Source organism: Ciona robusta, chromosome 2 (assembly GCF_009617815.1).
Source record: "Ciona robusta chromosome 2, ASM961781v2".
Classification (NCBI taxonomy): Eukaryota; Metazoa; Chordata; class Ascidiacea; order Phlebobranchia; family Cionidae; genus Ciona; species Ciona robusta.
This window is the reverse complement of record NC_143236.1, coordinates 5,601,675-5,620,665: the sequence shown is the minus strand read 5'-3', so window position 1 is coordinate 5,620,665 and position 18,991 is coordinate 5,601,675. Positions and strand designations below refer to the sequence as shown.

The 18,991-nt window shown below is 35.4% G+C and overlaps 8 protein-coding genes and 1 long non-coding RNA gene across 10 annotated transcripts in view; 7 read left to right on the top strand and 2 right to left on the bottom strand.

The window, feature by feature from the left end:
* Positions 1–27: 27 nt before the first annotated feature.
* LOC149740524 (fatty acid hydroxylase domain-containing protein 2-like) lies at positions 28–1,883 on the top strand. The gene is made up of 4 exons (XM_089871999.1): positions 28–343; positions 409–514; positions 586–752; positions 1,028–1,883. The coding sequence occupies exons 2-4, from the start codon at positions 413–415 to the stop codon at positions 1,185–1,187; spliced, it is 429 nt and encodes a 142-aa protein (XP_089728125.1). The 5' UTR covers positions 28–343; positions 409–412; the 3' UTR covers positions 1,188–1,883.
* LOC149740523 (uncharacterized) lies at positions 934–2,876 on the bottom strand. Of its 2 annotated transcripts, none has more exons than XR_016384373.1 (2): positions 2,226–2,876; positions 934–2,143 (listed from the first exon to the last, which is right to left on the bottom strand). It is a non-coding gene; the product is annotated as an uncharacterized LOC149740523 (long non-coding RNA). The 2 variants fall into 2 exon arrangements; XR_016384374.1 differs by having other exon boundaries at positions 934–972.
* Positions 2,877–3,049: 173 nt separating this feature from the next.
* LOC149740522 (fatty acid hydroxylase domain-containing protein 2-like) lies at positions 3,050–5,135 on the top strand. Its single transcript, XM_089871991.1, has 6 exons — positions 3,050–3,326; positions 3,414–3,535; positions 3,683–3,885; positions 3,945–4,050; positions 4,282–4,448; positions 4,651–5,135. Exons 1-6 carry the CDS (start codon positions 3,218–3,220, stop codon positions 4,784–4,786), a joined length of 843 nt encoding a protein of 280 aa, XP_089728117.1. The 5' UTR covers positions 3,050–3,217; the 3' UTR covers positions 4,787–5,135.
* Positions 5,136–5,454: 319 nt separating this feature from the next.
* On the top strand, positions 5,455–7,858 carry LOC149740521 (fatty acid hydroxylase domain-containing protein 2-like). The gene is made up of 6 exons (XM_089871988.1): positions 5,455–5,596; positions 5,702–5,823; positions 6,106–6,308; positions 6,385–6,490; positions 6,562–6,728; positions 7,002–7,858. The coding sequence occupies exons 1-6, from the start codon at positions 5,488–5,490 to the stop codon at positions 7,159–7,161; spliced, it is 867 nt and encodes a 288-aa protein (XP_089728114.1). The 5' UTR covers positions 5,455–5,487; the 3' UTR covers positions 7,162–7,858.
* A 1,166-nt stretch (positions 7,859–9,024) lies between these two features.
* Positions 9,025–11,110, top strand: LOC149740520 (fatty acid hydroxylase domain-containing protein 2-like). Its single transcript, XM_089871993.1, has 6 exons — positions 9,025–9,301; positions 9,389–9,510; positions 9,658–9,860; positions 9,920–10,025; positions 10,257–10,423; positions 10,626–11,110. The coding sequence occupies exons 1-6, from the start codon at positions 9,193–9,195 to the stop codon at positions 10,759–10,761; spliced, it is 843 nt and encodes a 280-aa protein (XP_089728119.1). The 5' UTR covers positions 9,025–9,192; the 3' UTR covers positions 10,762–11,110.
* A 209-nt stretch (positions 11,111–11,319) lies between these two features.
* On the top strand, positions 11,320–13,831 carry LOC149740519 (fatty acid hydroxylase domain-containing protein 2-like). Its single transcript, XM_089872001.1, has 6 exons — positions 11,320–11,571; positions 11,677–11,798; positions 12,080–12,275; positions 12,351–12,463; positions 12,535–12,701; positions 12,975–13,831. The coding sequence occupies exons 1-6, from the start codon at positions 11,463–11,465 to the stop codon at positions 13,132–13,134; spliced, it is 867 nt and encodes a 288-aa protein (XP_089728127.1). The 5' UTR covers positions 11,320–11,462; the 3' UTR covers positions 13,135–13,831.
* LOC149740506 (bone morphogenetic protein 7-like) overlaps positions 13,736–18,991 on the top strand; it is a 60,018-nt gene continuing 54,762 nt past the window's right edge. Inside the window, exon 1 of the mRNA XM_089871975.1 lies at positions 13,736–13,751. The gene's annotated coding sequence lies outside the window, so the exon portion shown is untranslated. The remainder of the gene's footprint in view (positions 13,752–18,991) is intronic.
* Positions 15,048–17,006, top strand: LOC149740518 (fatty acid hydroxylase domain-containing protein 2-like). The gene is made up of 6 exons (XM_089871990.1): positions 15,048–15,274; positions 15,361–15,482; positions 15,631–15,833; positions 15,893–15,998; positions 16,231–16,397; positions 16,600–17,006. The coding sequence occupies exons 1-6, from the start codon at positions 15,166–15,168 to the stop codon at positions 16,733–16,735; spliced, it is 843 nt and encodes a 280-aa protein (XP_089728116.1). The 5' UTR covers positions 15,048–15,165; the 3' UTR covers positions 16,736–17,006.
* Positions 16,989–18,981, bottom strand: LOC149740517 (fatty acid hydroxylase domain-containing protein 2-like). Its single transcript, XM_089871989.1, has 6 exons — positions 18,620–18,981; positions 18,441–18,562; positions 18,121–18,323; positions 17,858–17,963; positions 17,567–17,733; positions 16,989–17,271 (listed from the first exon to the last, which is right to left on the bottom strand). The coding sequence occupies exons 1-6, from the start codon at positions 18,714–18,716 to the stop codon at positions 17,115–17,117; spliced, it is 852 nt and encodes a 283-aa protein (XP_089728115.1). The 5' UTR covers positions 18,717–18,981; the 3' UTR covers positions 16,989–17,114.

The window sequence follows — 18,991 nt, the reverse complement described above, 5'->3', positions numbered from 1 at the left end:
ACGAAAACACGGTTTTGTGCGCCATTTGTAGCAATAGGTAGAATGCATTTACAAATGCATCATAACCTAATAAGGTATGTCAAACTAATCCACTATGGTTAGGTTGTTAATCTACTTTTTTAACATTTATTTTTTATTAAGGTCGAGCCACGTCGGTTCTTCTGGTGCTGCGCTGTAGTTTTATTCAATGAAATTCTCTCCTGTGTTCTCATCTATCTCTCTTATCCAATCATGAAATACACCGGCATGTCATGTGATCAACCTGTACCACAACTCTGGAAGATGTATCTGCTTTATATGGGTTTCGGATACTTAAACGATGCCTCGTTTTTTTTTTACACAGGTTTAATGAAGCACTATTATGCAATACAAATAAAAACTTGATCACTAATGTAAAACTGTCTCCAGGTTAATGCACCATCCTTCCATTTACAAGTACTGTCACAAAATGCACCACGAGTGGATAGCACCCATCAGTATTGCTGCTGTATACTCTCATCCGATCGACCACATTGTAAGTGAAATGTATATATTCAAGGATTTAACGGTTTAGGTTAAATTTTATTCGATTTCCCTTTTAAACAGTTCGCCAACTTTGTGCCTTACTTTATCGGACCTATTCTGCTTGGATCTCATCTTTCTCTTGTCTGGTGGTGGATTGCAATTGCTCAAATAGATACTTGTGGTCACCATAGCAACTTCCATCTTCCATTTTTATCTTCTCCTCAATATCACAACTACCACCACGTTAAGTAAGGATTTGCAGTTGTTTTTATTAAAATTGATTTAAAGCTTTTTATACTTAAAAAACTCATACGTGAAATGAAATGACTATCACCTATTTGTCTTGGTGTAGCTGGACCACCCTACCCAACAGTATAGATCCCCCCATGAGTGCATATAAACCATGTGCTATTGTACCAACACGGGGCATACATGTCATGTCAGTGTATTGTTTCATAATTTTGCAACCTATAAATGTACTTTTTTAGTTTTAATCATTAATAATTATAACGCATTTGTTCAGGTTCAGACAGAACTTTGGAGGAATTTCATGGGACTGTTTTTACAAAACTAATTTGCTCTTTCAAAAGTCAATTGAAGCAAAAAGAGATAAAACTTTCTACTGCCTTACTCCTATTGATGTACAGTATCCCGATGAAACGGATAAAAACAAAAGTGAATAGGGGCATTTTTATGACGACGCTATATTGTTTGGAGTATGTATTATATACAAAATGACTGTAGTTTAAATATTACTTTAATTAAGGTTTAGTGCTATATAGTTTTGCTGTGGGGTGAAACGGGACACCTTTAACACGTAATATCTAAATATCCTGATCGTGTTTTAGTCAATTAAGAACGGTCTATGGGAGACGTGAGAATACGTTTTATAATTCTTTGAGTGTTTTTTGTTTACTACCAAATAAGACGAAAACATAGAATGAAAGGTGTCCAATCATTTCCAATCCTACTCTAGTAAATTGGATCTATGGTGACAGTTCATAGTGGAGACATTTCGTGTCTCATATTTCCAAATATCTATCAGAGTTAATGTATGACGCATTATTAATTATACTTGTCCTCGTTCACACACAAGCCGACCTATTTGGCTGACCCATTGGTAACGTGTGAAACCGGAAGCATGTATGATCACTGCAGTGCCGCAAAATGTTGTATATACTGTTTTAGATATGGAGTTGAGCGAAGCTAACACTTGTTTGGGATATTGCAGTTCAGGCGGTATTCGCTTGTACAAATTAACCGTCTTATAATTTTATATATGTATTCTATTTGAATAAGGTACTGAATAAGTAGTCATGCCAACTGTTGCAACTTATATATATCGTCGCATACGAATTAACAATGAAGATATAATCAGATACTGTTCGAGTCATTGCAACACAGATTTAACACTGGCCGAGTCGTCCTTGTAATCGAGGCTAGATATTCCAAAAGGACAATTGGGATTAGACCCTACGAGACTAGGGATAGCGTTCAACCTACTGCGTCAGGAGACTCGCACGCCGTGACGATCGAAGCATCACAATCCGAGCGACACCTACTGAGGAACAACCTCAAGCGCTCAACTTAACCAACTAACTGCTCCAATAGTATAATGGTGGTAGGTCAATGATAATATCTAAAAAAATAAAATCATCTAAAACAGTTTCATTTAAACTTCTATTGATAAAGGTAAATAAAAAATATGAATATCGGCTTACCTTCTGTTTGCATTTGTGTGCCTACTCTCTCTTAAGCAGTTTAAGTAGTATGTTTGATAAGTCAGTATCGTTGACAGCTTTAATAGACCTCTTGTAGTTAGCTCTAACGTTCTATGCCGCATTCACGTTTTCATTTCACTCGAAATACTGTTAAAACTTTTACATTAACACTATAGAGATACTCACTAAGGTGAACAAATTGTTTTTACGGAATTGTCACTATACCTGTAAATAACGATCACAAAACCGATGCCCTGGTGGCACCTTACTAAGGAAACAACTGATCTCAACTTTATTAAATCTAAACTGGTGTTCATACAGTAAAGTAAGCAGCAATCCTACAATCAAGCAATCACTGCGAGCGAAAGAAGTGCACGAACGGCAGAAAATAAAGCGTATCTTGGTTTGTTGCAGCTCAAGGCGTATAAAGCGCTTTTACACCTTACGCTTTGTGAGCACCAGTTTTTAACATAAAAAGAAGACTTAAATTTCACAATGTTACTTATACAATAGTCTTTAGCTTTAACTGTTTTCAGAGTTGTTTACCAGACGCAAACTTTACATAATCAATCAGTATATCTATATATACTATGAACAAAACAAATAATGCGTGGAGATGAGCCAAAATATCCGAACAGCGAGAAAAACAAAGGAACTAAACTGTACTGAAAACAAAAATTGCTGTATCAGCTCAACACATTTATCATAATACATAACAAGACATAAAACGAGTTTACATTTTCATTTAGTGGTACCAAAAAAAGCGTATTTTGGCTTGTTAGGAAAATTTAGGCATCTCTGGTTCGCCGAAAAAATCATGTTCTGTAACTTTCTAGGAACGAACCAACGTACAATACACCATATTGTAGACGTTTTACACCCAGTCGGAGCGTTACGTATACTGCATGAATAGAACAGGATTAAAGGTTTTAATGAATGTTATACCATTGAAGGTGTTTCTTATTAACTATGTATTTATTCTTTAGGGTAAAATGTCCTATGTATATAACTATATAAACAAAGTTGATACTTTCTTGGATGAAAGGTGGTCTACGATTTTGTGGTTGTTTAAATATAATGACAGATTAATATTTACTTTCGGTAAGTTCGATAGAAAGATTTAGCATATGGATGTATATGTTCTGTTCGGAACAAGTTTTGTGGGAATAAAAAAAACTGTTGTTTCAGGAACTTCTTTGGTACATTTCCTATCGTTCTTGGTAATTAACATATTCTACATGTATGTTGATTACAGCGGAAAACCGGTATGGATGCTCAAATACAAAATAAAGAAAGATAAACATTTCCCGGTAACGTTTTTAACTTTGTAAACATAAAAATAAAATTAGCGTTTTTCGTGGCTCGGTGTCACAAAAGAGTATTATCAGTTATGACGTTTTTAATCAACAGTTTCCGTATAACTGTTTTTAATACCAAGTTTGAGTTTATCGTTTAAGGTGAAACCAAGTCGGTTCTTCTGGTGCTGCGCTGTAGTTTTATTCAATGAAATTCTCTCCTGTGTTCTCATCTATCTTTCGTATCCAATCATGAAATACACCGGCATGTCATGTGATCAACCTGTACCACAACTCTGGAAGTTGTATCTGCTTTTCGTTGCTTTCGGGCATTTTGGCTACAGTGCATTCCACTACTTTCACAGGTTAATTTGCTATTTAGTTCCAGCAACAATATTTTCTATGAGTTTACAACTGTTTCCAGGTTAATGCACCATCCTTCCATTTACAAGTACTGCCACAAAATGCACCACGAGTGGATAGCACCCATCAGTATTGCTGCTGTATACTCTCATCCGATCGACCATATTGTAAGTTTCATTTAGTACGATACGGGATACCTTTAGCACATAATATCCAAATATCCTGATTATGTTTTAAACAATTAATAACGGTCTATGGAAGTCGTGAAGATATGTTTTTTTATAATCTTTGAATTTTTTTTGTTTACTACCAAATGGGACGAGAAAATAGAACAACACGGTATCGTAAACAGACTCCATTTTATAGCTTGTATAATCTTATGAAATCTTTTTATATAGGTATCCAATTTCATCCCTTACTTTATCGGACCCATTCTGCTTGGTTCTCATCTCTCTATTACCTGGTGGTGGATTATTTATGCTCAAGCAACCAGTTCAATTCACCATAGCAATTACCATCTTCCATTTTTATCCTCTCCTCAATATCACAACTACCATCACGTTAAGTAAGAATACTTTTTAGTTACCCGTAAAACAGTATACAGATAGACGTTTAAACCAGTGTTTAAGTATTTCTAACTCGTACATCTCTATTTGTTGTTGCAGCTTTTATATACTTAAGTAAACTAACTTAGCAAGTAATACAATAATATTGTATTCCATTTAATTAGCAAAACTAAAGGGTATAATTCCGTAATGTGTTTCTAGATTCAACCAGAACTACAGTGAGGCTTTATTGGATGATTTTCATCAAACGAATTCCCAATTTCAAAAATCTACTGAGGCAAAAAGACATCGAACTTTTTATGGCCTTACGCCAATCGATATCCAGTATCCGGGATAAGTAAAAAGGGGACAAATATTTAGAACGTGTTTGTACACAGTTGACTATGTTTGATAGTTCGTATTGTGTTGTACAGTTGTACGTAGTTAGATTGTTATACCATAGTATACTGAAGTGATAGTACGCTAACGAGACCACGTGACCACTTTTCACGCATGAGTGCACAGTTGCACTTCGCCCGACAGTTCAGCCAGACAGTGCAGTATAACAGTGCAAGGCAGAGTCCGTATATAAGCATTTTTATATGTTTATATACGGAAAAGGATCGCGAAAATTGTTGTATAATGTACAGTGACACATTTTTAATAGTTTAGCGAATTTGACTGATCGTTTGCGTAAAGAAATTACATTTGTAGCCAGATTGGAAATAATCATCATAGAGTAGCATATATACAATGGCCTCTGCTTAAACGAAAGTTTTCTGGACGACCTATTTGCTGATTCACTAACCACAGGTAGCACCAGATATAAGAACTTTACAAGTAAAAATCTCAGAACTTATGCATTGAGTTCTGATCTGGCAGATATTCAACCCACTGTAATTATTGAAGATTTCGGAAACAATATAGTTTATCGGCAGGGCGGCAGGTTATTTTTTGCGATTTACACCAGTTTATATTTTCTGTTGTTATCAGATCAACCAAAGCGATCAGATTTGGGCAATAAAAAAAATCAGCTGTCTTGTTTTAAGATAGGAAAAAATGGAGTTACTATTCAACTACATAGACGGAGTCGATAATTTCCTAAACGATCAGTGGCTGAAAATTTTGTTGCTGTTTAATCATGACGACAGGTTGATGTTTACTTTTGGTAAGTTACAGTTACAAAATTTGTATTCAACGTTTAATTAAACAATTAAGTTCGCAACAATCGCTCGGGAATAATTAAACGTTTTACTCAAAAACAACCCTTCAGGGACTTCTTTGGTTCATACTGTTTCGTTCTTGATCGGAAATTTATTCTACATGTATGTAGATTGTACTGGAAAACCAGCATGGATGCTCAAATATAAAATACAAAAAGATAAGCATTTTCCGGTAATGTAATTTTTATGATAGTACCTTTTCTTATCCTAAAACGAAAGCTTAGCCCTAACGATTGAGCACGTATTATCATTTTTATAACTTAAATAACCCTTTTACTGCTGCAGTCGACTATGCTCGTTCAAAAATAAAGCTACGAAAACACGATTTTGTGCGCCATTTGTAGCAATAGGTAGAATGCATTTACAAATGCATCATAACCTAATAAGGTATGTCAAACTAATCCACTATGGTTAGGTTGTTAATCTATCTTTTTATTATTTTTTTTTTATTAAGGTCGAGCCACGTCGGTTCTTCTGGTGCTGCGCTGTAGTTTTATTCAATGAAATTCTCTCCTGTGTTCTCATCTATCTCTCGTATCCAATCATGAAATACACCGGCATGTCATGTGATCAACCTGTACCACAACTCTGGAAGATGTATCTGCTTTATATGGGTTTCGGATACTTAAACGATGCCTCGTTCTTTTTTTTACACAGGTTTAATGAAGCACTATTATGCAATACAAATATTTATTATAGTTAAACTTGATCACTAATGTAAAACTGTCTCCAGGTTAATGCACCATCCTTCCATTTACAAGTACTGTCACAAAATGCACCACGAGTGGATAGCACCCATCAGTATTGCTGCTGTATACTCTCATCCGATCGACCACATTGTAAGTGAAATGTATATATTCAAGGATTTAACGGTTTAGGTTAAATTTTATTCGATTTCCCTTTTAAACAGTTCGCCAACTTTGTGCCTTACTTTATCGGACCTATTCTACTTGGATCTCATCTTTCTCTTGTCTGGTGGTGGATTGCAATTGCTCAAATAGATACTTGTGGTCACCATAGCAACTACCATCTTCCATTTTTATCTTCTCCTCAATATCACAACTACCACCACGTTAAGTAAGGATTTGCAGTTGTTTTTATTAAAATTGATTTAAAGCTTTTTATACTTAAAAAAACTCATACGTGAAATGACTTTATCACCTATTTATCTTGGTGTAGCTGGACCACCCTACCCAACAGTATAGATCCCCCCATGAGTGCATATAAACCATGTGCTATTGTACCAACACGGGGCATACATGTCATGTCAGTGTATTGTTTCATAATTTTGCAACCTATAAATGTACTTTTTTAGTTTTAATCATTAATAATTATAACGCATTTGTTCAGGTTCAGACAGAACTTTGGAGGAATTTCATGGGACTGTTTTTACAAAACTAATTTGCTCTTTCAAAAGTCAATTGAAGCAAAAAGAGATAAAACTTTCTACTGCCTTACTCCTATTGATGTACAGTATCCCGATGAAACGGATAAAAACAAAAGTGAATAGGGGCATTTTTGTGACGACGCTAAATTGTTTGGAGTATGTATTATATACAAAATGACTGTAGTTGAAATATTACTTTAATTAAGGTTTAGTGCTATATAGTTTTGCTGTGGGGTGAAACGGGACACCTTTAACACGTAATATCTAAATATCCTGATCGTGTTTTAGTCAATTAAGAACGGTCTATGGGAGACGTGAGAATACGATTTTAAAATTCTTTGAGGGTTTTTTGTTTACTACCAAATAATACGAAAACATAGAATGAAAGGTGTCCAATCATTTCCAATCCTACTCTAGTAAATTGGATCTATGGTGACAGTTCATAGTGGAGACATTTCGTGTCTCATATTTCCAAATATCTATCAGGGTTAATGTATGACGCATTATTAACTATATTTGTCCTCGTTCACACACAAGCCGACCTATTTGGCTGACCCATTGGTAACGTGTGAAACCGGAAGAATGTATGATCACTGCAGTGCCGCAAAATGTTATATATACTGTTTTAGATATGGAGTTGAGCGAAGCTAACACTTGTTTGGGATATTGCAGTTCGGGCGGTATTCGCTTGTACAAATTAACCGTCTTATAATTTTATATATGTATTCTATTTGAATAAGGTACTGAATAAGTAGTCATGCCAACTGTTGCAACTTATATATATCGTCGCATACGAATTAACAATGAAGATATAATCAGATACTGTTCGAGTCATTGCAACACAGATTTAACACTGGCCGAGTCGTCCTTGTAATCGAGGCTAGATATTCCAAAAGGACAATTGGGATTAGACCCTACGAGACTAGGGATAGCGTTCAACCTACTGCGTCAGGAGACTCGCACGCCGTGACGATCGAAGCATCACAATCCGAGCGACACCTACTGAGGAACAACCTCAAGCGCTCAACTTAACCAACTAACTGCTCCAATAGTATAATGGTGGTAGGTCAATGATAATATCTAAAAAAATAAAATCATCTAAAACAGTTTCATTTAAACTTCTATTGATAAAGGTAAATAAAAAATATGAATATCGGCTTACCTTCTGTTTGCATTTGTGTGCCTACTCTCTCTTAAGCAGTTTAAGTAGTATGTTTGATAAGTCAGTATCGTTGACAGCTTTAATAGACCTCTTGTAGTTAGCTCTAACGTTCTATGCCGCATTCACGTTTTCATTTCACTCGAAATACTGTTAAAACTTTTACATTAACACTATAGAGATACTCACTAAGGTGAACAAATTGTTTTTACGGAATTGTCACTATACCTGTAAATAACGATCACAAAACCGATGCCCTGGTGGCACCTTACTAAGGAAACAACTGATCTCAACTTTATTAAATCTAAACTGGTGTTCATACAGTAAAGTAAGCAGCAATCCTACAATCAAGCAATCACTGCGAGCGAAAGAAGTGCACGAACGGCAGAAAATAAAGCGTATCTTGGTTTGTTGCAGCTCAAGGCGTATAAAGCGCTTTTACACCTTACGCTTTGTGAGCACCAGTTTTTAACATAAAAAGAAGACTTAAATTTCACAATGTTACTTATACAATAGTCTTTAGCTTTAACTGTTTTCAGAGTTGTTTACCAGACGCAAACTTTACATAATCAATCAGTATATCTATATATACTATGAACAAAACAAATAATGCGTGGAGATGAGCCAAAATATCCGAACAGCGAGAAAAACAAAGGAACTAAACTGTACTGAAAACAAAAATTGCTGTATCAGCTCAACACATTTATCATAATACATAACAAGACATAAAACGAGTTTACATTTTCATTTAGTGGTACCAAAAAAAGCGTATTTTGGCTTGTTAGGAAAATTTAGGCATCTCTGGTTCGCCGAAAAAATCATGTTCTGTAACTTTCTAGGAACGAACCAACGTACAATACACCATATTGTAGACGTTTTACACCCAGTCGGAGCGTTACGTATACTGCATGAATAGAACAGGATTAAAGGTTTTAATGAATGTTATACCATTGAAGGTGTTTCTTATTAACTATGTATTTATTCTTTAGGGTAAAATGTCCTATGTATATAACTATATAAACAAAGTTGATACTTTCTTGGATGAAAGGTGGTCTACGATTTTGTGGTTGTTTAAATATAATGACAGATTAATATTTACTTTCGGTAAGTTCGATAGAAAGATTTAGCATATGGATGTATATGTTCTGTTCGGAACAAGTTTTGTGGGAATAAAAAAAACTGTTGTTTCAGGAACTTCTTTGGTACATTTCCTATCGTTCTTGGTAATTAACATATTCTACATGTATGTTGATTACAGCGGAAAACCGGTATGGATGCTCAAATACAAAATAAAGAAAGATAAACATTTCCCGGTAACGTTTTTAACTTTGTAAACATAAAAATAAAATTAGCGTTTTTCGTGGCTCGGTGTCACAAAAGAGTATTATCAGTTATGACGTTTTTAATCAACAGTTTCCGTATAACTGTTTTTAATACCAAGTTTGAGTTTATCGTTTAAGGTGAAACCAAGTCGGTTCTTCTGGTGCTGCGCTGTAGTTTTATTCAATGAAATTCTCTCCTGTGTTCTCATCTATCTTTCGTATCCAATCATGAAATACACCGGCATGTCATGTGATCAACCTGTACCACAACTCTGGAAGTTGTATCTGCTTTTCGTTGCTTTCGGGCATTTTGGCTACAGTGCATTCCACTACTTTCACAGGTTAATTTGCTATTTAGTTCCAGCAACAATATTTTCTATGAGTTTACAACTGTTTCCAGGTTAATGCACCATCCTTCCATTTACAAGTACTGCCACAAAATGCACCACGAGTGGATAGCACCCATCAGTATTGCTGCTGTATACTCTCATCCGATCGACCATATTGTAAGTTTCATTTAGTACGATACGGGATACCTTTAGCACATAATATCCAAATATCCTGATTATGTTTTAAACAATTAATAACGGTCTATGGAAGTCGTGAAGATATGTTTTTTTATAATCTTTGAATTTTTTTTGTTTACTACCAAATGGGACGAGAAAATAGAACAACACGGTATCGTAAACAGACTCCATTTTATAGCTTGTATAATCTTATGAAATCTTTTTATATAGGTATCCAATTTCATCCCTTACTTTATCGGACCCATTCTGCTTGGTTCTCATCTCTCTATTACCTGGTGGTGGATTATTTATGCTCAAGCAACCAGTTCAATTCACCATAGCAATTACCATCTTCCATTTTTATCCTCTCCTCAATATCACAACTACCATCACGTTAAGTAAGAATACTTTTTAGTTACCCGTAAAACAGTATACAGATAGACGTTTAAACCAGTGTTTAAGTATTTCTAACTCGTACATCTCTATTTGTTGTTGCAGCTTTTATATACTTAAGTAAACTAACTTAGCAAGTAATACAATAATATTGTATTCCATTTAATTAGCAAAACTAAAGGGTATAATTCCGTAATGTGTTTCTAGATTCAACCAGAACTACAGTGAGGCTTTATTGGATGATTTTCATCAAACGAATTCCCAATTTCAAAAATCTACTGAGGCAAAAAGACATCGAACTTTTTATGGCCTTACGCCAATCGATATCCAGTATCCGGGATAAGTAAAAAGGGGACAAATATTTAGAACGTGTTTGTACACAGTTGACTATGTTTGATAGTTCGTATTGTGTTGTACAGTTGTACGTAGTTAGATTGTTATACCATAGTATACTGAAGTGATAGTACGCTAACGAGACCACGTGACCACTTTTCACGCATGAGTGCACAGTTGCACTTCGCCCGACAGTTCAGCCAGACAGTGCAGTATAACAGTGCAAGGCAGAGTCCGTATATAAGCATTTTTATATGTTTATATACGGAAAAGGATCGCGAAAATTGTTGTATAATGTACAGTGACACATTTTTAATAGTTTAGCGAATTTGACTGATCGTTTGCGTAAAGAAATTACATTTGTAGCCAGATTGGAAATAATCATCATAGAGTAGCATATATACAATGGCCTCTGCTTAAACGAAAGTTTTCTGGACGACCTATTTGCTGATTCACTAACCACAGGTAGCACCAGATATAAGAACTTTACAAGTAAAAATCTCAGAACTTATGCATTGAGTTCTGATCTGGCAGATATTCAACCCACTGTAATTATTGAAGATTTCGGAAACAATATAGTTTATCGGCAGGGCGGCAGGTTATTTTTTGCGATTTACACCAGTTTATATTTTCTGTTGTTATCAGATCAACCAAAGCGATCAGATTTGGGCAATAAAAAAAATCAGCTGTCTTGTTTTAAGATAGGAAAAAATGGAGTTACTATTCAACTACATAGACGGAGTCGATAATTTCCTAAACGATCAGTGGCTGAAAATTTTGTTGCTGTTTAATCATGACGACAGGTTGATGTTTACTTTTGGTAAGTTACAGTTACAAAATTTGTATTCAACGTTTAATTAAACAATTAAGTTCGCAACAATCGCTCGGGAATAATTAAACGTTTTACTCAAAAACAACCCTTCAGGGACTTCTTTGGTTCATACTGTTTCGTTCTTGATCGGAAATTTATTCTACATGTATGTAGATTGTACTGGAAAACCAGCATGGATGCTCAAATATAAAATACAAAAAGATAAGCATTTTCCGGTAATGTAATTTTTATGATAGTACCTTTTCTTATCCTAAAACGAAAGCTTAGCCCTAACGATTGAGCACGTATTATCATTTTTATAACTTAAATAACCCTTTTACTGCTGCAGTCGACTATGCTCGTTCAAAAATAAAGCTACGAAAACACGATTTTGTGCGCCATTTGTAGCAATAGGTAGAATGCATTTACAAATGCATCATAACCTAATAAGGTATGTCAAACTAATCCACTATGGTTAGGTTGTTAATCTATCTTTTTATTATTTTTTTTTATTAAGGTCGAGCCACGTCGGTTCTTCTGGTGCTGCGCTGTAGTTTTATTCAATGAAATTCTCTCCTGTGTTCTCATCTATCTCTCGTATCCAATCATGAAATACACCGGCATGTCATGTGATCAACCTGTACCACAACTCTGGAAGATGTATCTGCTTTATATGGGTTTCGGATACTTAAACGATGCCTCGTTCTTTTTTTACACAGGTTTAATGAAGCACTATTATGCAATACAAATATTTATTATAGTTAAACTTGATCACTAATGTAAAACTGTCTCCAGGTTAATGCACCATCCTTCCATTTACAAGTACTGTCACAAAATGCACCACGAGTGGATAGCACCCATCAGTATTGCTGCTGTATACTCTCATCCGATCGACCACATTGTAAGTGAAATGTATATATTCAAGGATTTAACGGTTTAGGTTAAATTTTATTCGATTTCCCTTTTAAACAGTTCGCCAACTTTGTGCCTTACTTTATCGGACCTATTCTACTTGGATCTCATCTTTCTCTTGTCTGGTGGTGGATTGCAATTGCTCAAATAGATACTTGTGGTCACCATAGCAACTACCATCTTCCATTTTTATCTTCTCCTCAATATCACAACTACCACCACGTTAAGTAAGGATTTGCAGTTGTTTTTATTAAAATTGATTTAAAGCTTTTTATACTTAAAAAAACTCATACGTGAAATGACTTTATCACCTATTTATCTTGGTGTAGCTGGACCACCCTACCCAACAGTATAGATCCCCCCATGAGTGCATATAAACCATGTGCTATTGTACCAACACGGGGCATACATGTCATGTCAGTGTATTGTTTCATAATTTTGCAACCTATAAATGTACTTTTTTAGTTTTAATCATTAATAATTATAACGCATTTGTTCAGGTTCAGACAGAACTTTGGAGGAATTTCATGGGACTGTTTTTACAAAACTAATTTGCTCTTTCAAAAGTCAATTGAAGCAAAAAGAGATAAAACTTTCTACTGCCTTACTCCTATTGATGTACAGTATCCCGATGAAACGGATAAAAACAAAAGTGAATAGGGGCATTTTTGTGACGACGCTAAATTGTTTGGAGTATGTATTATATACAAAATGACTGTAGTTGAAATATTACTTTAATTAAGGTTTAGTGCTATATAGTTTTGCTGTGGGGTGAAACGGGACACCTTTAACACGTAATATCTAAATATCCTGATCGTGTTTTAGTCAATTAAGAACGGTCTATGGGAGACGTGAGAATACGATTTTAAAATTCTTTGAGGGTTTTTTGTTTACTACCAAATAATACGAAAACATAGAATGAAAGGTGTCCAATCATTTCCAATCCTACTCTAGTAAATTGGATCTATGGTGACAGTTCATAGTGGAGACATTTCGTGTCTCATATTTCCAAATATCTATCAGGGTTAATGTATGACGCATTATTAACTATATTTGTCCTCGTTCACACACAAGCCGACCTATTTGGCTGACCCATTGGTAACGTGTGAAACCGGAAGAATGTATGATCACTGCAGTGCCGCAAAATGTTATATATACTGTTTTAGATATGGAGTTGAGCGAAGCTAACACTTGTTTGGGATATTGCAGTTCGGGCGGTATTCGCTTGTACAAATTAACCGTCTTATAATTTTATATATGTATTCTATTTGAATAAGGTACTGAATAAGTAGTCATGCCAACTGTTGCAACTTATATATATCGTCGCATACGAATTAACAATGAAGATATAATCAGATACTGTTCGAGTCATTGCAACACAGATTTAACACTGGCCGAGTCGTCCTTGTAATCGAGGCTAGATATTCCAAAAGGACAATTGGGATTAGACCCTACGAGACTAGGGATAGCGTTCAACCTACTGCGTCTAGAGACTCGCACGCCGTGACGATCGAAGCATCACAATCCGAGCGACACCTACTGAGGAACAACCTCAAGCGCTCAACTTAACCAATTAACTGCTTCAATAGTATAGTGGTGGTAGGTCAATGATAATATCTAAAAAAATAAAATTATCTAAAACAGTTTCATTTAAACTTCTATTGATAAAGGTAAATAAAAAATATGAATATCGGCTTACCTTCTGTTTGCATTTGTGTGCCTACTCTCTCTTAAGCAGTTTAAGTAGTATGTTTGATAAGTCAGTATCGTTGACAGCTTTAATAGACATCTTGTAGTTAGCTCTAACGTTCTATGCCGCATTCACGTTTTCATTTCACTCGAAATACTGTTAAAACTTTTACATTAACACTATAGAGATACTCACTAAGGTGAACAAATTGTTTTTACGGAATTGTCACTATACCTGTAAATAACGATCACAAAACCGATGCCCTGGTGGCACCTTACTAAGGAAACAACTGATCTCAACTTTATTAAATCTAAACTGGTGTTCATACAGTAAAGTAAGCAGCAATCCCACAATCAAGCAATCACTGCGAGCGAAAGAAGTGCACGAACGACAGAAAATAAAGCGTATCTTGGTTTGTTGCAGCTCAAGGCGTATAAAGCGCTTTTACACCTTACGCTTTGTGAGCACCAGTTTTTAACATAAAAAGAAGACTTAAATTTCACAATGTTACTTATACAATAGTCTTTAGCTTTAACTGTTTTCAGAGTTGTTTACCAGACGCAAACTTTACATAATCAATCAGTATATCTATATATACTATGAATAAAACAAAGAATGCGTGGAGATGAGCCAAAATATCCGAACAGCGAGAAAAACAAAGGAACTAAACTGTACTGAAAACAAAAATTGCTGTATCAGCTCAACACATTTATCATAATACATAACAAGACACAAAACGAGTTTATATTTTCATTTAGTGGTACCAAAAAAAGCGTATTTCGGCTTGTTAGGAAAATTTAGGCATCTCTGGTTTGCCGAAAAAATCATGTCCTGTAACTTTCTAGGAACGAACCAACGTACAATACACCATATTGTAGATGTTTTACACCCAGTCGGAGCGTTACGTATACTGCATGAATAGAACAGGATTAAAGGTTTTAATGAATGTTATACCATTGAAGGTGTTTCTTATTAACTATGTATTTATTCTTTAGGGTAAAATGTCCTATGTATTTAACTATATAAACAAAGTTGATACTTTCTTGGATGAAAGGTGGTCTACGATTTTGTGGTTGTTTAAATATAATGACAGATTAATATTTACTTTCGGTAAGTTCGATAGAAAGATTTAGCATATGGATGTATATGTTCTGTTCGGAACAAGTTTTGTGGGAATAAAAAAACTGTTGTTTCAGGAACTTCTTTGGTACATTTCCTATCGTTCTTGGTAATTAACATATTCTACATGTATGTTGATTACAGCGGAAAACCGGTACGAATGCTCAAATACAAAATAAAGAAAGATAAACATTTCCCGGTAACGTTTTTAACTTTGTAAACATAAAAAATAAAATTAGCGTTTTTCGTGGCTCGGTGTCACAAAAGAGTATTATCAGTTATGACGTTTTTAATCAACAGTTTCCGTATAACTGTTTTTAATACCAAGTTTGAGTTTATCGTTTAAGGTGAAACCAAGTCGGTTCTTCTGGTGCTGCGCTGTAGTTTTATTCAATGAAATTCTCTCCTGTGTTCTCATCTATCTTTCGTATCCAATCATGAAATACACCGGCATGTCATGTGATCAACCTGTACCACAACTCTGGAAGTTGTATCTGCTTTTCGTTGCTTTCGGGCATTTTGGCTACAGTGCATTCCACTACTTTCACAGGTTAATTTGCTATTTAGTTCCAGCAACAATATTTTCTATGAGTTTACAACTGTTTCCAGGTTAATGCACCATCCTTCCATTTACAAGTACTGCCACAAAATGCACTACGAGTGGATAGCACCCATCAGTATTGCTGCTGTATACTCTCATCCGATCGACCATATTGTAAGTTTCATTTAGTACGATACGGGATACCTTTAGCACATAATATCCAAATATCCTGATTATGTTTTAAACAATTAATAACGGTCTATGGAAGTCGTGAAGATATGTTTTTTTTATAATCTTTGAATTTTTTTTGTTTACTACCAAATGGGACGAGAAAATAGAACAACACGGTATCGTAAACAGACTCCATTTTATAGCTTGTATAATCTTATGAAATCTTTTTATATAGGTATCCAATTTCATCCCTTACTTTATCGGACCTATTCTGCTTGGTTCTCATCTCTCTATTACCTGGTGGTGGATTATTTATGCTCAAGCAACCAGTTCAATTCACCATAGCAATTACCATCTTCCATTTTTATCCTCTCCTCAATATCACAACTACCATCACGTTAAGTAAGAATACTTTTTAGTTACCCGTAAAACAGTATACAGATAGACGTTTAAACCAGTGTTTAAGTATTTCTAACTCGTACATCTCTATTTGTTGTTGCAGCTTTTATATACTTAAGTAAACTAACTTAGCAAGTAATACAATAATATTGTATTCCATTTAATTAGCAAAACTAAAGGGTATAATTCCGTAATGTGTTTCTAGATTCAACCAGAACTACAGTGAGGCTTTATTGGATGATTTTCATCAAACGAATTCCCAATTTCAAAAATCTACTGAGGCAAAAAGACATCGAACTTTTTATGGCCTTACGCCAATCGATATCCAGTATCCGGGATAAGTAAAAAGGGGACAAATATTTAGAACGTGTTTGTACACAGTTGACTATGTTTGATAGTTCGTATTGTGTTGTACAGTTGTACGTAGTTAGATTGTTATACGCCTAAACCTGATTCAGAAATACGTTTACTTTATTGGAGAGGACTTTTCCGCGTTATAACGTTATTTATACAACGTTGGCGGAATTGACACCGAGCCAGGCAAGAATCTGCTAACGCTGATGTTCATTTTACATATATCTGAATACTAATAAATAAACAATGAGCTTTGTATTTATTTATACTATTTGTATAACAATTGTACCAGCTTGCAAAGAATATCAATCAAGCGAAATTAAATCAAGACACCGAAATTAATAAGCCATGAAAAACTAAAACCACCTAATTCTCTTTCTTATCTTTGCTGGGAAAGAGTTTGGTGATTGGTCCAAACCCATAATAAGTAATGTGTCTCTTTGCTTGGATGGATTTTTTAAACTGAACGTCTGTTTTGTGAACCCAATCTAGAAGACCATTTGTCCCAAAGCACTCGTTAAACCTGAATTAATGAATGAAAATAATTTTTTCATCCTCGCATGGCGGGGCGACGAGAGACATTATACAAGGTTGGTCTTTTTCATACACCTCGTACCCGTAAACGAGCTGCCACATTAAGGTTTGTGGGAATTTTTTTTTATTGCTGGATTACACGGTTGTAGCAGTTGCCGGTAAACGTCTTGCCCAAACACACGCCTTTAATGGTAACAGCGTCGGGCCGAAAGTCCATGACTTCTACGCTATATAGATAGAGGTATAGATTCGATAACCTCTAAACTTATCCGCTTTTCGCTTACTTGAGGTGATGATAATCGTGAAATTGTGGAGACGACATGACAGGGAAGTGATAATTACAGTGATGAAGGCACGTTTCGAACTGAGCAATGACCAACCATATCCACACTACTGCTATATGAGAACCCATAAGAATAGGCCCGACCAGAAGCGGAAGAGCATTTGACACCTGAGAGGAAATGTATCAGCCAATAGTACATTTCCAGACACTGCAACACTGGCATTAGTTTAACGATTTTTTAGACAATGCTGTATGCAAAAAAAGAATATTGTAGCATAGTTTAATGACGTACGATATGTTCTATTGGATGAGCGTACGAAGCAGCAATACTGATGGGTGCGATCCATTCATGGTGCATCTTGTGAATGTGCTTGTATATAAATGGATGATGAAATAACCTGTAAAAAGTGTTTTTTACATTACAAAATATAATTGGAATAAATACACTGGGTCGGGTTTGAGGAAAGGCTCTTTAAACTGCACCGACGCGGAAACATAAAACATGTTTTAATAGCATTGCACGGCCAAGTGCTAAGTAAATGTTTAACAAAGTACCTGTGCGAGTAATAAAATATAAACTCATCAACCAACACAAACGAAACGAAATGCAGGAAACCTTCCCATATTGGAGGCAGTGGTGCCTGACAAGTCATGCCCGTGTATTGCATCACAGGGTATAGCAACAGTACCATACCGCACGACAGGAGTTCATTTCTGAACGCCACTTTGCAACAGTGAAGAAATCTTGCGGGCTCGACCTGGCAACGAGTAAAGTACGGGTTAAGCAATATAACTGACAGCTGTTTTCGCGGTACCAGTTTTCCAGAACAACGATGCTATTTGTATCTCGCGGCATTAATATTAGAAAAGCTTACCGGTATATTCTTGTCTTTCTGTATTTTGTATTTGTGCAGAAATTTTGGTTTTCCGGTAAAATCAAGGAACATGAAAAACGAGTTAACGGCACAGAACGAAAGAAAGAGCACCAGCGACGTTCCTTTTCAAAATAGATATATAAATAAACTTATTAAACTTAAATGACATAGCCACTTACCAATAACGAATACATTCTTTTTCTCATTGCCAAACAAATGTAATACGCTGGACCACTGTAGGTTCAAATACGCAGTTGCTTGATTAATGTAATCCATTGTTAAAACAACTGTTCAACTCAAATAAATTGTTATTGAAAATAAAAATAGAACCACCAGAGCTGCTACATGCTACACTGTTAAGTTCCTTTTGCCTTGCGTTACAAATATAGGGTGCAAACATCGTTCCTGCGTTTAATTGCCTTTGTTTACTCAGATGATCACGTGCCAGCCACTATGCTACATCACAAACAACTATTCTAGTATATACAGCTGGCGGTAGTAACGTAATATCTGAGCTGTTATATTAAATGTTCGTAAAGTTACACTTTTCT

Bases quoted from the DNA above. Each gene is read 5' to 3' on its own strand.
- LOC149740524 (XM_089871999.1), top strand. From the start codon at position 413: ATGCACCATCCTTCCATTTACAAGTACTGTCACAAAATGCACCACGAG. The intron at 515-585 runs GTAAGTGAAATG...CCTTTTAAACAG, and splicing joins CTCATCCGATCGACCACATT to TTCGCCAACTTTGTGCCTTA. The intron at 753-1,027 runs GTAAGGATTTGC...GCATTTGTTCAG, and splicing joins CACAACTACCACCACGTTAA to GTTCAGACAGAACTTTGGAG.
- LOC149740522 (XM_089871991.1), top strand. From the start codon at position 3,218: ATGTCCTATGTATATAACTATATAAACAAAGTTGATACTTTCTTGGAT. The intron at 3,327-3,413 runs GTAAGTTCGATA...CTGTTGTTTCAG, and splicing joins CAGATTAATATTTACTTTCG to GAACTTCTTTGGTACATTTC. The intron at 4,051-4,281 runs GTAAGTTTCATT...CTTTTTATATAG, and splicing joins CTCATCCGATCGACCATATT to GTATCCAATTTCATCCCTTA.
- LOC149740521 (XM_089871988.1), top strand. From the start codon at position 5,488: ATGGAGTTACTATTCAACTACATAGACGGAGTCGATAATTTCCTAAAC. The intron at 6,309-6,384 runs GTTTAATGAAGC...AACTGTCTCCAG, and splicing joins TCGTTCTTTTTTTTACACAG to GTTAATGCACCATCCTTCCA. The intron at 6,491-6,561 runs GTAAGTGAAATG...CCTTTTAAACAG, and splicing joins CTCATCCGATCGACCACATT to TTCGCCAACTTTGTGCCTTA.
- LOC149740520 (XM_089871993.1), top strand. From the start codon at position 9,193: ATGTCCTATGTATATAACTATATAAACAAAGTTGATACTTTCTTGGAT. The intron at 9,302-9,388 runs GTAAGTTCGATA...CTGTTGTTTCAG, and splicing joins CAGATTAATATTTACTTTCG to GAACTTCTTTGGTACATTTC. The intron at 10,026-10,256 runs GTAAGTTTCATT...CTTTTTATATAG, and splicing joins CTCATCCGATCGACCATATT to GTATCCAATTTCATCCCTTA.
- LOC149740519 (XM_089872001.1), top strand. From the start codon at position 11,463: ATGGAGTTACTATTCAACTACATAGACGGAGTCGATAATTTCCTAAAC. The intron at 11,799-12,079 runs GTAATGTAATTT...TTTTTTATTAAG, and splicing joins AAAAAGATAAGCATTTTCCG to GTCGAGCCACGTCGGTTCTT. The intron at 12,464-12,534 runs GTAAGTGAAATG...CCTTTTAAACAG, and splicing joins CTCATCCGATCGACCACATT to TTCGCCAACTTTGTGCCTTA.
- LOC149740518 (XM_089871990.1), top strand. From the start codon at position 15,166: ATGTCCTATGTATTTAACTATATAAACAAAGTTGATACTTTCTTGGAT. The intron at 15,275-15,360 runs GTAAGTTCGATA...CTGTTGTTTCAG, and splicing joins CAGATTAATATTTACTTTCG to GAACTTCTTTGGTACATTTC. The intron at 15,483-15,630 runs GTAACGTTTTTA...TTATCGTTTAAG, and splicing joins AGAAAGATAAACATTTCCCG to GTGAAACCAAGTCGGTTCTT.
- LOC149740517 (XM_089871989.1), bottom strand. From the start codon at position 18,716: ATGGATTACATTAATCAAGCAACTGCGTATTTGAACCTACAGTGGTCC. The intron at 17,964-18,120 runs GTACTTTGTTAA...CACTTTTTACAG, and splicing joins ATATTTTATTACTCGCACAG to GTTATTTCATCATCCATTTA. The intron at 17,734-17,857 runs GTACGTCATTAA...ATTTCCTCTCAG, and splicing joins CTCATCCAATAGAACATATC to GTGTCAAATGCTCTTCCGCT.